The sequence below is a fragment of the Phalacrocorax aristotelis genome, chromosome 2, assembly GCF_949628215.1.
Source record: "Phalacrocorax aristotelis chromosome 2, bGulAri2.1, whole genome shotgun sequence".
NCBI classification, from domain to species: domain Eukaryota; kingdom Metazoa; phylum Chordata; class Aves; order Suliformes; family Phalacrocoracidae; genus Phalacrocorax; species Phalacrocorax aristotelis.
The window spans coordinates 6,381,025-6,392,657 of record NC_134277.1 but is presented as its reverse complement, the minus strand read 5'-3'; the positions used below and the strand labels follow the sequence as shown (position 1 = coordinate 6,392,657).

General features: G+C 48.5%; 1 protein-coding gene across 1 annotated transcript; it reads left to right on the top strand.

The window, feature by feature from the left end:
* Positions 1-3,718: 3,718 nt before the first annotated feature.
* LOC142054063 (elastase-1-like) lies at positions 3,719-10,805 on the top strand. The gene is made up of 8 exons (XM_075086260.1): positions 3,719-3,839; positions 3,924-4,027; positions 4,175-4,284; positions 5,044-5,175; positions 8,037-8,173; positions 8,310-8,455; positions 9,902-10,051; positions 10,779-10,805. The coding sequence occupies exons 1-8, from the start codon at positions 3,719-3,721 to the stop codon at positions 10,803-10,805; spliced, it is 927 nt and encodes a 308-aa protein (XP_074942361.1).
* Positions 10,806-11,633: the final 828 nt, after the last annotated feature.

Here is an 11,633-nt window from a genome sequence, read left to right as displayed (position 1 = left end):
ACTAATTAACTGAACAGTGCTAGATCACTAATTAAAAAATACTAGAGCACCAATTAACTAAACAGTGCTAGAGCACCAGCTCGGACATTGTCCTGCTTTTGCTGTACAGTTAAATGTTAGCACAGGCTAGCGTAACACTAGTTTGCACCAGCCCATGCTCCCCGTAGCAACTTTTATGCATGGTTTGGAAAGTTAGTACGGACGAGAGACCATGCTCCGTAGGCAGCATGGATGAGACCTGTCAGTTTTAGAGGTTAAAAGTGTTTTGCCATAAAGGCACAAACTGGACCACTTGAGTTGGCTTTGTGGTGTGAAGGATGTCCCATTTTGTTTACTGGTAAAGACTCGGAGCACAGAAATTCATTCTTGCCTACACTGTGAGAAACCCTGAGATGTCTCTGGCTTGAGATGGTTCTTCAGAGCAGAAGAGTCCTCGACTCCAATTACCAGGTCTGTTCTGAAACAGATTTCATTGGCCCTGGAGGTTTATGGGCCTCTGAGATTTAGCAGTAGGTGAGATGGTGTGTTTTGGATGGCAGCTGTGGGCTTCGGTGTCTCAAGCCAAGCTTCACAACTGGAGTTCCATGGTAATGCTGTGATACCAAAAACTAATCAGCCTTCTCATTGCCATTAACACCAGTCTCCCTGTTTTTTTCATTTCCTTCCCTTACAATTAAAGTCCTAACTCACAAATTCAAGTTTTTTCACCCTGGCAAGTGCTTGTACATGGAACAGCTTCCCAGTCCCAGCACTGGAACTCCCCTCTCTGTTCAGATATGTACCGTAGGTTCACCTCTTCCACAAAGCATGTATGTAGAGCCCAGAGCAAAACACAGACAGTCCCTCAAGAGCTCTATGCTAAAACAATGTCTGAAGTGGAGGAATTCTGCAAACAGCTGTAATTCATCATCCTCAGTGTAATTTATTTCTCCTTTGGGCATTATAACACAGCCCAAGATGAAAGCCACTCGGCTGCAAAATGAGAATGATACCATGCACATTGTTGTAGAGTACAGATTATGGACAAACAATTACTCAAGTTAAATGGCATGATGTCCAAAAGGAGAATAAACAGGCAACACCGTTCTTCGACAAAACTATATGTAGGCAACACATAAAGTCTTTGGAAAAATAAATTAGCAACAGAAGATGAGTGAGTTTGCCAGTCTAGCAGGTTCATGGATGTAGTGAAAGTGAGTGAAGAGACTGGCTGGAATGCCACCTTCTGACCCCGTCGCCAAAACTAACTGGAAGTTAAAAATTACTTATGATGTAAGGGGGGAAAAGTGTTCAATGACTTAAAGACACTCTCAGTGCTGAAGTATCACACGGAACTATTTATGGTTTCCAACAAAATAGAAAGGATTTGTTAGAGAGGACTGTTGGGATGATATGGAAAAGGTCCAGGTCCTACCGTATCTATTCCATGGGCAGTGAATTCCATTAGCATACCTCTCTGGATAAGCCCTGCTATCTTTTCCAGATCATTTCCTTAACTCTTCCTTTTTCACTTGACAACTGTTCTCTGGCTGCAGTTAAAGTTTAAGGTGAGCTTTATTGCCCACCCGTTGATGGCCTGTGCATCCCAAGGGGATTTCCTCTGATTGTGGAAACAAGCCTCTGGGTCTCCACCAGCTACAGGCATTTCTTGTTTTCTTCCTCAATAAGTATGTAAATCAGGGCTGTGGTTTACATTTAATTGAAGAACCTGAGGTTCTGCTATGCTCCTAGATAGATGCCTTAAACCATTAATGGGGTATAAATCATCATGCTCCACAAGTATAAAATGGTTAGGGGACTGCAGTTAATGGAATATATATGAAAAAGCAAAACATACTTCCCCCTAGAACAAGGTCATCCATTACGAAAGCTTCTACATTTTCTTCTGAAGTGCTACATGAAGGTCACTGTCGAAAATGGGAGGGAGGTCTAGGTAATATTGCCTGGTGCCTCCCCTACCTAGTCCCTGTCCCAAGCTGCTGGATGGCAGAAGAGGATCTGGGGGTGCTGGTAGACCCCCACGTTGAAGATGAGCCAGCAGTGTGCCCTTGTGGCAAAGAAGGCGAATGGTACTTTTGGGCTGTGTTAGGCAAAGCATGGCCAGCAGGTCAAGGGAGGTGATCCTTCCTCTCTGCTCAGCACTGGTGAGCCCACACCTGGAGCACTGGGTCCGTTCGGGGCTTCCCAGTACAAGAGAGACATGGACATACTGGAGAGAGCCCAGCAAAGGCCACAAAGATGAGGAAGGGCCTGGAGCACCTCTCCCATGAGGAAGGGCTGAGAGAGCTGGGACTGTTCAGCCTGGAGAAGAGGAGCCTCAGGGGGGTCTCATCAATGTATATTAATACCTGAAGGGAGGGTGTGAAAGCGAGTCAGGCTCTGATCAGTGGTGCCCAGTGACAGGACCAGAGGCCATGGGCACAAACTGAAACACAGGAGGATCCCTGGGAACATCGGGAAACGCTATTCTACTGTGAGGGTGCCTGAGCGCTGGCGCAGGTTGCCCAGGGAGGCTGTGGAGTCTCCCTCCCCGGAGATATTCAAAAGCCATCTGGGCACAGTCCTGGGCAACCAGCTCCAGGTGTCCTAGCGTGAGGAGGGGTATTAGAGGAGATGATCTCCAGAGGTCCCTTCCAACCTCAGCCATTCTGTGATTCTGGTACCTTTTCTGTTCCTCAGACATAGCATGTCTTTGCCAGCTGCACCGTTCCCTGTTTTCCCCACTGGCCATAGCCCAGCTCCCTGCCTCCCCTCCCGCCACTGAGAGCCAGCATTTTGGGGCAGGCAGAGGAAAACTCATTCAGCAGGGAAGAGGGAGCAGAAAAGGATCCTAAAGAAAGACCAGTATGTCCAGTCAGAGTTGGTTTAACATGTTCAGCCAAGGCTGAGCTACCCTCAGTGCTTCTCCCTGTTTGCTATTGCTCTTTTTATCCAGTTGGCAAAGATCAGTTCATGTTGCATTGAGTAGCAGATGGCTGGACTGACAGATAAACTTCTAACAAGGGAATACAACATGTGCATCAACAATTACCCGCCTGAAGTGTTGGCTTTTTGAGCTTAGGTTTGCATTGTTTTGTTTTCTACTTGATCTGAGAGCTCTCCTAAGTTCTCAGGATTTTTTCTGCTTCATGGCCCTGTGGGAACTATGCAGTGTGGCGGTGTTTGCGTAACCTTGCGCTCTACCTTGAACAGGTCGCTGCTCCCCCTTTTATTCCACAGAGAATATTTTTGGTCAGTTTAATGAGTTAGGAGTATAGACAGATTGTATTAATCACAAATTTAGACACAGCTGCTTATCAGATATTTTAGTATAAAAAGAATTTTTCTTGGAAAAATACTACCACTTCATTAAAGATGCTTCAGTATCTGGTTCTTCTTAGTTGCTTGGGTAAGCTGCAACCAAAGTACTTGAGCTGGGAAAGGGTGACCCTCTCAACCTCTAAGTGCTGCAGATTAGCGCATACCCATTCTTTTCTCTGCAGTTACTGTGCAAGGGCAAAACTTTATGTGGGCACAATTATTCTGGCTGGAAGGGTTTTTCTCTATTGGATGAATAAGATCTTCTGGTGGTGTTTTGAGGGAGGGGAGGGAAACCTATACCCTGAAAGAAAGGGCGTTTAGGTTGGTGCACAACCAGCTGGCAGTTATGGTGGGGTTGTAGGGACAGCAGGAAACAGAAGTCAAATTTATATAAGAGCTTTGCATCTTGAAGCCTTTTATGGTATTTTTCAACCATGGAGGCTTTAAAGACAGCCTCCAGGATGGAGAGCGATCAGTGTCACCATGTGCGAGTCGCAATCACTTCATCTTTCAGACTCGCTTCGCTGGCTGCGGCACAGGTTTGTCGGCGGCAGTAACCCACGATGACTGATGCTCCTTAGGGATCCACATGACAAACTACACTCCTTTTTTTGTGTGGTTAGGGGCAATCACTGCAAGTCCCCTAAGGGATGCTCTTAAGAAGGATGACCTGACGGGGCGAGTAATTGGAGGCCACGAGGCCCATCCGAACGACTGGAAGTGGCAGGTAATGCTGATGTCTTATACTTGAAAAAAGGCTTATACTTGAAAACACAGTGAGAAAATTACAGCTTCCACTGTCCAAAGCCACACACACTATTTCTGCAGAGGCACCGCATGGCTTGAGTGCAGAATCTGTTGTTGTTTGATCCAGGTGTCTCTTCAGATTGCCTATGCTCATGCCCCGTCGTACTACACTCACATCTGCGGTGGAACCCTTATCAGCAGCAAATGGGTCATGACTGCAGCCCATTGCCTCAGCATGTGAGTGGGATAGAAAACATTAAAACCCCTGTTCTGCTCCTCATTCTTGCTGCAGACAGAAGCCAGACCCTTCTCACCCTCTGAGCTCCCCACCAGTGCTGTTTCTTGCACAGCTGGACATCTCTCTGTGCACTTAATCAAGGGGAACTGGAAAACTCTGTTTGCTTTAGCCTTGATTAATTGCTGACTTGCTGGGAGTGGAAATCAAGCTGATTGCTGATTTGCATAAGAGGAGGTGCATTTGCATGAATGTGAGCATTCTGAATAGGTTTGCATCCTGAGAAACCTGCACAGAGATGGAAAGACTGAATGAAAGGCATGTTTCGTAGCTCACAGGCCATGTTGTACAATTTGCTCTGCAGCATTTCTGACATGCACCGCCTAAACGATACAGCGTGACACCAATAAGCAAACACTCCTCTTTAATTACTCATGCCTTTACTGAATGTACTTACTATAAAACGTAACAAGCTGTTCCTTCACACTCAGTTTCAGATAAACGCAGAGATGCAAAATGAAAGTTCTCGTTCAAGCACTGTATTAGCTGATGCTGTACCTTCACTTGCTTTGCCAGCAAACTGCAGGCAGCATTTGCGTAATTCATAAGATCATTTAGCTGCAGTCCCTTGAAAATCCTCCGGTGGAAGGTGCTTTAGAAATTACTACATTGGTGGAAGGTCTCAGCGGTGCAGGAATTGCACTGCAAAGCTAGTGGTGGGGAGTAGTTTTTACATTGATTATTCTGTGATTCATTTTCAGGCCACCAGGAGCAACCTATCGAGTGGCTCTGGGTGACCACAGTCTCATGAATGTGGATGGCACCGAGTACTATCTTGATGTGGATGAAGTCTTCATTCATGATGGCTGGAATCCCTATGACATTGCCAATGGGTAATTATTTTGACTATTGCCAGCTGGTTGAATGGGTCTTAGCACCCTGTCCCACTAGCATTGATGTGTATATTCAGTCCAGTTCCCAGTGAGGTTGGATTTGTGGGAAGCACTGGAAGATGATGTAGTGGAGATTTCCCAAATTACCTCCTCTCTTGGAGGTGTTACACGGTGTCTATGTGGATGGCCTCAGTCCTCTTTTGCCCAAGATGGGAGAAAGATGGGGGTCACAGATGGACCCAGGATGTACGGCAGATTCAGGGGCTTGCTGGCATCTTTACATGTGATGAAGGGAAGCCAACAGGGAAATGCCAAGAGACTGCCTTAAATCTCCCCTCAGAGGCATTCCTGTCCGCCTAGGGTCCACTGAACTTCACTCTGAGGTTGGGTGCCTCTGAAGGAGTAGGAGATTTTAGGGAAGTGTTATCCCTTTATCGGCCTGTACCACGGCCTCTTCTTTCTTAATTACTCATATTTTCCTGTTGCCTGTAATTGCTATAAGGATTAATGATGTTTGCAAGGTGCTTGTCTATCATCATGCCAGAGGCTAGAGACCTGTAGAAGTAATGAAATGTGAGTGAGGTGACTACAAACTGGTTACAAGCTCTTTAGGTTACAAGCTCTTTGGAGGAGGGGGTGGCATTGTATGTAGCGGAGGAGCTGGAATGCACGGAGCTTGCAGTTGGCGATGGCGCAGTTGAGAGCCTTTGGGTAAGGATTAAAGGATAGATGTGGTCATGGGAGTCTACTATAGGCCACCCGGCTAGGAAGATGACACTGATGAGTTCTTCTTTAAGGAACTAAGGGATGCCTCTAAGTCATCTGCCCTTGTCCTTATGGGGGACTTCAACCTGCCAGATGCCAACTGGGAATACCACACGGCTGGGACAAACAGGTCCAAAAGTTTTCTAAACCATCTGGATGAAAACTTCTTGGTACAGGTTCTAAGGGAACCCACCAGGAAGGGTGCCTTCCTCCACTTGTTGCTTATTAACAGCGAGGGTCTCATGGGTGACGTGGAGATTGGGGGCCACCTTGGCCACAGCGACCACGAAGCAGTCAAGTTTAAAATCTATGGTGACAGGAGGAAAGCTGCTAGCAAGACGTCAGCTCTGGACATGAGGAGAGCAGACTTCAGGTTGCTCAAGGAGCTGCTTAGTAGGGTCCCCTGGGAAAAAGCTTTTGAAGGTGCTGGGGTCCATCAGTGCTAGTCACTTTTTAAGTACCACTTTCTAAAAGCACAGAAGCAGGTGATCCTAAAGTCTATGAAGTCAAACATGCGAGGCAAAAGGCTGGCTTGGCTGACCAGGGATATTCTTCTTGAAGTAAGGAGAAAAAAGAAAGTATATGGCCAGTGGAAGCAAGATCTGGTGACATGGGAGGACTGTAGGGATGCTGTTCACCACTGCAGGGAGGAAATACATGTGGCCAAAGCTCAATTAGAGTTGGAGCTGGCCAGTACCGTAAAGGACAATAAGAAGGGCTTTTTAAACTACATTAACAGCAAAAGGCAGGCTAGAAATAACACTGACCCCTTGCTTGATGAGAATAGTCACCTCACAAGCAGGGACATAGGTAAGACAGAGACATTTAATGCTTTCTTTGCCTTGGTTTGCAACACTGATGGTGGGGTCAGGGACCCCCAGAGCCCTGGGCTACAGAACTATGACTGTGGGAATGCTAAACTCCTAATAAACCCTGAACTTGTACAGGACTTACTGCTCCAGCCAAATCCCTATAAGTTGGTGGGGCCTGATGGGATTCGCCCAAGGGTATTTAAGGAGCTGGCTGATGTCACAGTGAGACCTCTCAATGATTTTTCAATTCTCTTGGGAATCTGGAGAGGCCCTGGGTTAAAGAGACTGTTTAATTTCTTCATAATTTACTTGGAAACAGGACTTGAAGGATTACTGATTAAATTTGCTGATAATACAAAACTGGGAGGAGCTGTTGACACTCTCAAGGGCAGAGAGGCCCTGCAGAGAGATCTGGACAGGCTGGAGAGCTGGGCAATCACCAGCCGTATGGAGTTTAACAAGGGCAAGTGCCGGATTTTACACCTGGGGCAGGGCAGCCCTGGCTGTACAGAGAGGCTGGGGAACGAGGGGCTGGGGAGCAGCTCTGCAGGGACCTGGGGGCTCTGGCCGACGGCAGGCTGAACACGAGCCCCCAGCGTGCCCTGGCAGCCCAGGGGGCCAGCCGTGCCCTGGGGGGCATCGAGCCCTGCATCGCAGCCGGGCGAGGGGGGGATTGTCCTGCTCTGCCCCGCGCTGGGGCGGCCTCACCCCGAGTGCTGTGGGCAGCGTTGGGTGCCGCAGGACATTGAGGGTATAAAGCTACGGGAGAGGGTCCAGAGGAGGCCACGGAGCTGGGGAAGGGTTTAGAGGGGAAACCGTACGAGGAGCGGCTGGAGTCCCTTGGGTTGTTCAGCTGGAGCAGAGGAGGCCGAGGGCAGCCTCATGGCGCTCTGCAGCTCCCTCCCGAGGGGAGGAGGAGGGGCAGGGCTGGTCTCTGCTCTCTGGTGCCCAATGCCAGGCCCCGAAGGAACGGCAGGGAGATGTGCCAGGGGAAGGTTAGGCTGGGCATTAGGGATAGGTCCTTCCCCCAGAGGGTGGTGGGGCCCTGGCACAGGCTCCCCAGGGAGGCATCACGGCACCAGCCTGGCGATGTTCCAGAAGCGCTTGGACAAGGCCCTCAGAGACACGGTGTGAATTTGGGGTGTCCTGGGCAGGGACAGGAGCTGGGCTCGGTGATCCTTGTGGGTCCCTTCCAGCTCAGGGCATTCTATGATTCTGTAGGACATCTGATTTCTGACTGAATCAGGATTTCCAGCAGAGTCTTTTACCTGTATCTCATTTCAGCTACGACATTGCCCTGCTGCACCTCAGGTCTTCTGCCTATGCCAATGGGTTCGTTGAGTTGGCAGCACTTCCACCCGCAGGACAAATTTTGCCCAATGACTATCCCTGCTATATTACCGGATGGGGGGTGGTTAGTGGTAAGTAAGGGGGAAGGAGGAGTGTTGAGGGTCCCTCCTGGTTTCACTGTGATGGCTTCCTGCCCGAGGCAGGGTGCAGGCTTCCTTCCTCAACCTCTGGAGCTCCTGGACCAAAATCTCACCCTTTCTCTGCTAGTGGATGGCAGCACCACAGACATGCTGCAGGAGGCGATGTTGCCGGTGGTCGACCATGAGATCTGCTCCCAGCAAGACTGGTGGGGGTCTCAAGTAAAAGTCACTATGATCTGTGCAGGTGGAGACGGCGTGAAGTCTGGATGCAGTGTAAGATCTGTTATTATCAGAGGATTTTCAAGCTCCCCTCTTCCTCTTTCCTTCCTATCTGACCTTGCTGTTCCCTCAGTTGGTAACCATTGCTGTTCCTTCGGCTGGGACCTGGTTTTGCCTTTTGTCCACCTGCAGTAGCTTTCTATAAATCCTGGCCCCTTCACTAGTTTTTTTCTGAGTATCTTGTAAACCAAACTGTAAACCAGAGCAGCCAGGAGAGAGGAAACCTCCAAGTCCTCAGGGTGCATCACTACCCTCTGATTTTAGAGGGGAGATTTACCCTTCCTTCCAGCAGCATGTCCCATAGACCAGATCCTGGAAAATGGGTTGGGATTTTGGCAGTCCCCTCTGCCCTCATCCAAAGGATGAAGCTTCAGGGAAATCCTACCACTCCTCCCATGTTGCTGGCATGTTGCACCCTGGACCAAGCAGTGCTCCCCCATACTTTCGCCCTGTTTGTCACCCTTCTCCTCCCCAGCTGCCCTGCTTACATGGACAGCTGAGGTTGCTGCAAGTTTTGGCCATGTCCAAGTTGTACCATCTGGCTCAGGTTAGGGAGAAAAGGAAGATTCTGTGAGGTGCCCTTTATCCCACAGGCTCCAGGTGACCCCAGAGTCAACACAAGGAGGTTTGGTGTGTGTAGGCAGGGGATAAGTGTTAGGTCTGTCTGTATGCCCTTCACTACAGAGGTGGCTTCTGGTGAAAGCAACCATGCAGAGCCTTTAAAATATAATGAACAAATAGGTTATGTAAATATATGAATGTAATATAGAAACATAGAGAAATAAAAGAGGTTATACGATTACACATAGTACAGATATGGGTATAGTATAATTGTAGATCTATAGCCGTTTAGTGTATTTTTTGGTGTGGTTTAATTATGGCAGAACCTTGTTACAAGCCGGGATCTGAGCCAAGCGAGAGCCTTTATCATCTCATATATTTTAACTCAAGTTGCTTTCTTTTTCACCACCTTAACTTCCGAGGACCCTCTGAATATACTTGTTTGTGAAGAACAAGGGAACCAACATTTCCCTTCTACCTGTTTTCTTGTAGCTGATTTTTCAACAGAGAGGCTGCACAGGTGGACCTTGCTGGGGAGGAGTGTGTGTCATGCAGTGTGCACTGGACTAGTCGCCTACAGTCACTGTATTTGCAATGGTGGTGGGAAATTAAGGTTTCAGCCCTTCCTGGGGGGGTGTGTGTGTGTATATGTGTGTATGTGCGTGTAGACTGATATAATAAATAGTGGGTCTGATCTTTGCAACATCTTGGGAGGTGCTGGGCAGTTTCTGCTGCCACACTGCAAAGAAAGCAGCACAAACAATTATTTTCATGTTCAGGACAGTGATTAACTAACTGGTGCTCCTTAATCCTATCCAGTCATTCCTAAATTGCTCAGCTAATTTGGCTTAATATTTTCCTCCCCTTCCTCTGACCCAGGGGGACTCTGGGGGCCCTCTCAGCTGCTACAGAGACGGTCGCTGGGAAGTCCACGGGATTGTCAGTTTTGGGCTAGTTCCTTACTGTAACACCTACAAGAAGCCAACAGTCTTCACACGTGTGTCAGCCTACCTGGACTGGATCTACGCTGTAAGTTGCTTAGTGCCTGCGAGGTGACCTGATGCATCTCCCATGAAGGCAAGGGAGTGCCAGAGGAATTGGAGTCTTTTTTTTTGTTAAAACCATTAGGAGTTGAACTGGGAGATCTGGGGAGGTCTATAACCAGGATATTTGGTGCTACTTTTGGTGTAGTCAAACAATTGTAAGGAAGGAGCTGCTGCCTGGGAGCTGAAGTGCTCTGCTGAGGACTACAGACAAAATTCAAGCCAGGGTCTGCGTCCAAAAAATGATCATTGCCATTCACCTAGACAAAACCTTACTGCAGGAAACCTCTGAAGGAATTAGCTGGCTGGTGAATGGGAATTGCAGCAAACATAAAGCACCTCTAAATGCAAGTCCTGCAGTGCCACACTATGCACTCCCAGCTTTACATTTGGGAATGAGCAACGAGCTCTTTGCTCCCACAGATAATGTCTGGCACAAGGAGCAGCCGTTTCCCAGACACAGGGGATGGTTTTGTCGAAATGCTGCTGAAAACCTTGTGGCCTCCTGGAAAGAAAGGTGGGAAGAGGTATTTTAAATCACTGCAAGGAAGATGGAGGCTACTGCAGTCCCTAAACCTTTCTGGGTGCGAACAGGTTGTTAGAGCAGTCCCCTGGCCCAGCTGGGAACCAGCCCTTCTTCAGAGCACTTACATGGGATGGAAACATGCATTATTCTGGTTCTTTACTGAATTAACTTCTTTTTTGTTTTCCAGACTGCAAAGAATAATGGGGGTTTCTAGAGAAGGATCGGCTGGTGCATGAATATAAGAAGAGCTAGAATGAATTATCTGTGTTCATTTAACCTCCTCTCATCCCTTTCACACCTCTTTGGGCTATTAATACCAAGGTTTGGCTAAGAATATAATAAAGTATCAGTGATTTCAACCAGTGACCTGTTGCTGTGCCTGCCTGGCCTTAGGCACCGGCTCAGACCCAGTCAGCAGGGAAGGAGGCTGCCAGCAAATGCCACAGCCTCCAATGACAATATAAACCAATGATGGTGTCCTTAACTTGGGGCTGGGATGCGGGCAGTGAGCATGGCTCTTCAGAGCTGTCACTCTGGCACCAAACCCACCCTGCAGACAATGACCATGATGGGTTTTTCTCACTGAGGGTTTCCTTAGGGATGACTCCACCAGATGCGAAGGTGCTTGCAGGTCAGTGGGAGCAGAGCAATGATGTGACATTGCTGGGCACAAGTATAAATTGTGAGAGGAGGGGCTGGAGAGCAGCCCTGCAGAGAGGGACCTGGGGGTGCTGGTCGACAGCAGGCTCGGTGTGAGTCAGCCGCGTGCCCTGGCAGCCACGAGGGCAAACCACGTGCCGGGGTTCATCAAACACGGTAGAACCAGCCAGTCAAAAGAGGTGGTTATCCCGCTGTATTCAGCGTTGGTGCGGCCTCACCCGGAGTGCTGCGTGCAGTTCTGGGCCCCACAAATTAAGAATGATGTGAAGGTCCTTGATTGCCTTCAGAGGAGGGCAACAAAGCTGGTGAAAGGGCTGGAAGGCATGTGCTATGAGAGGCGGCTGAGGACTTTGGGCTTGTCTAATGTGGAGAAAAGGAGGCT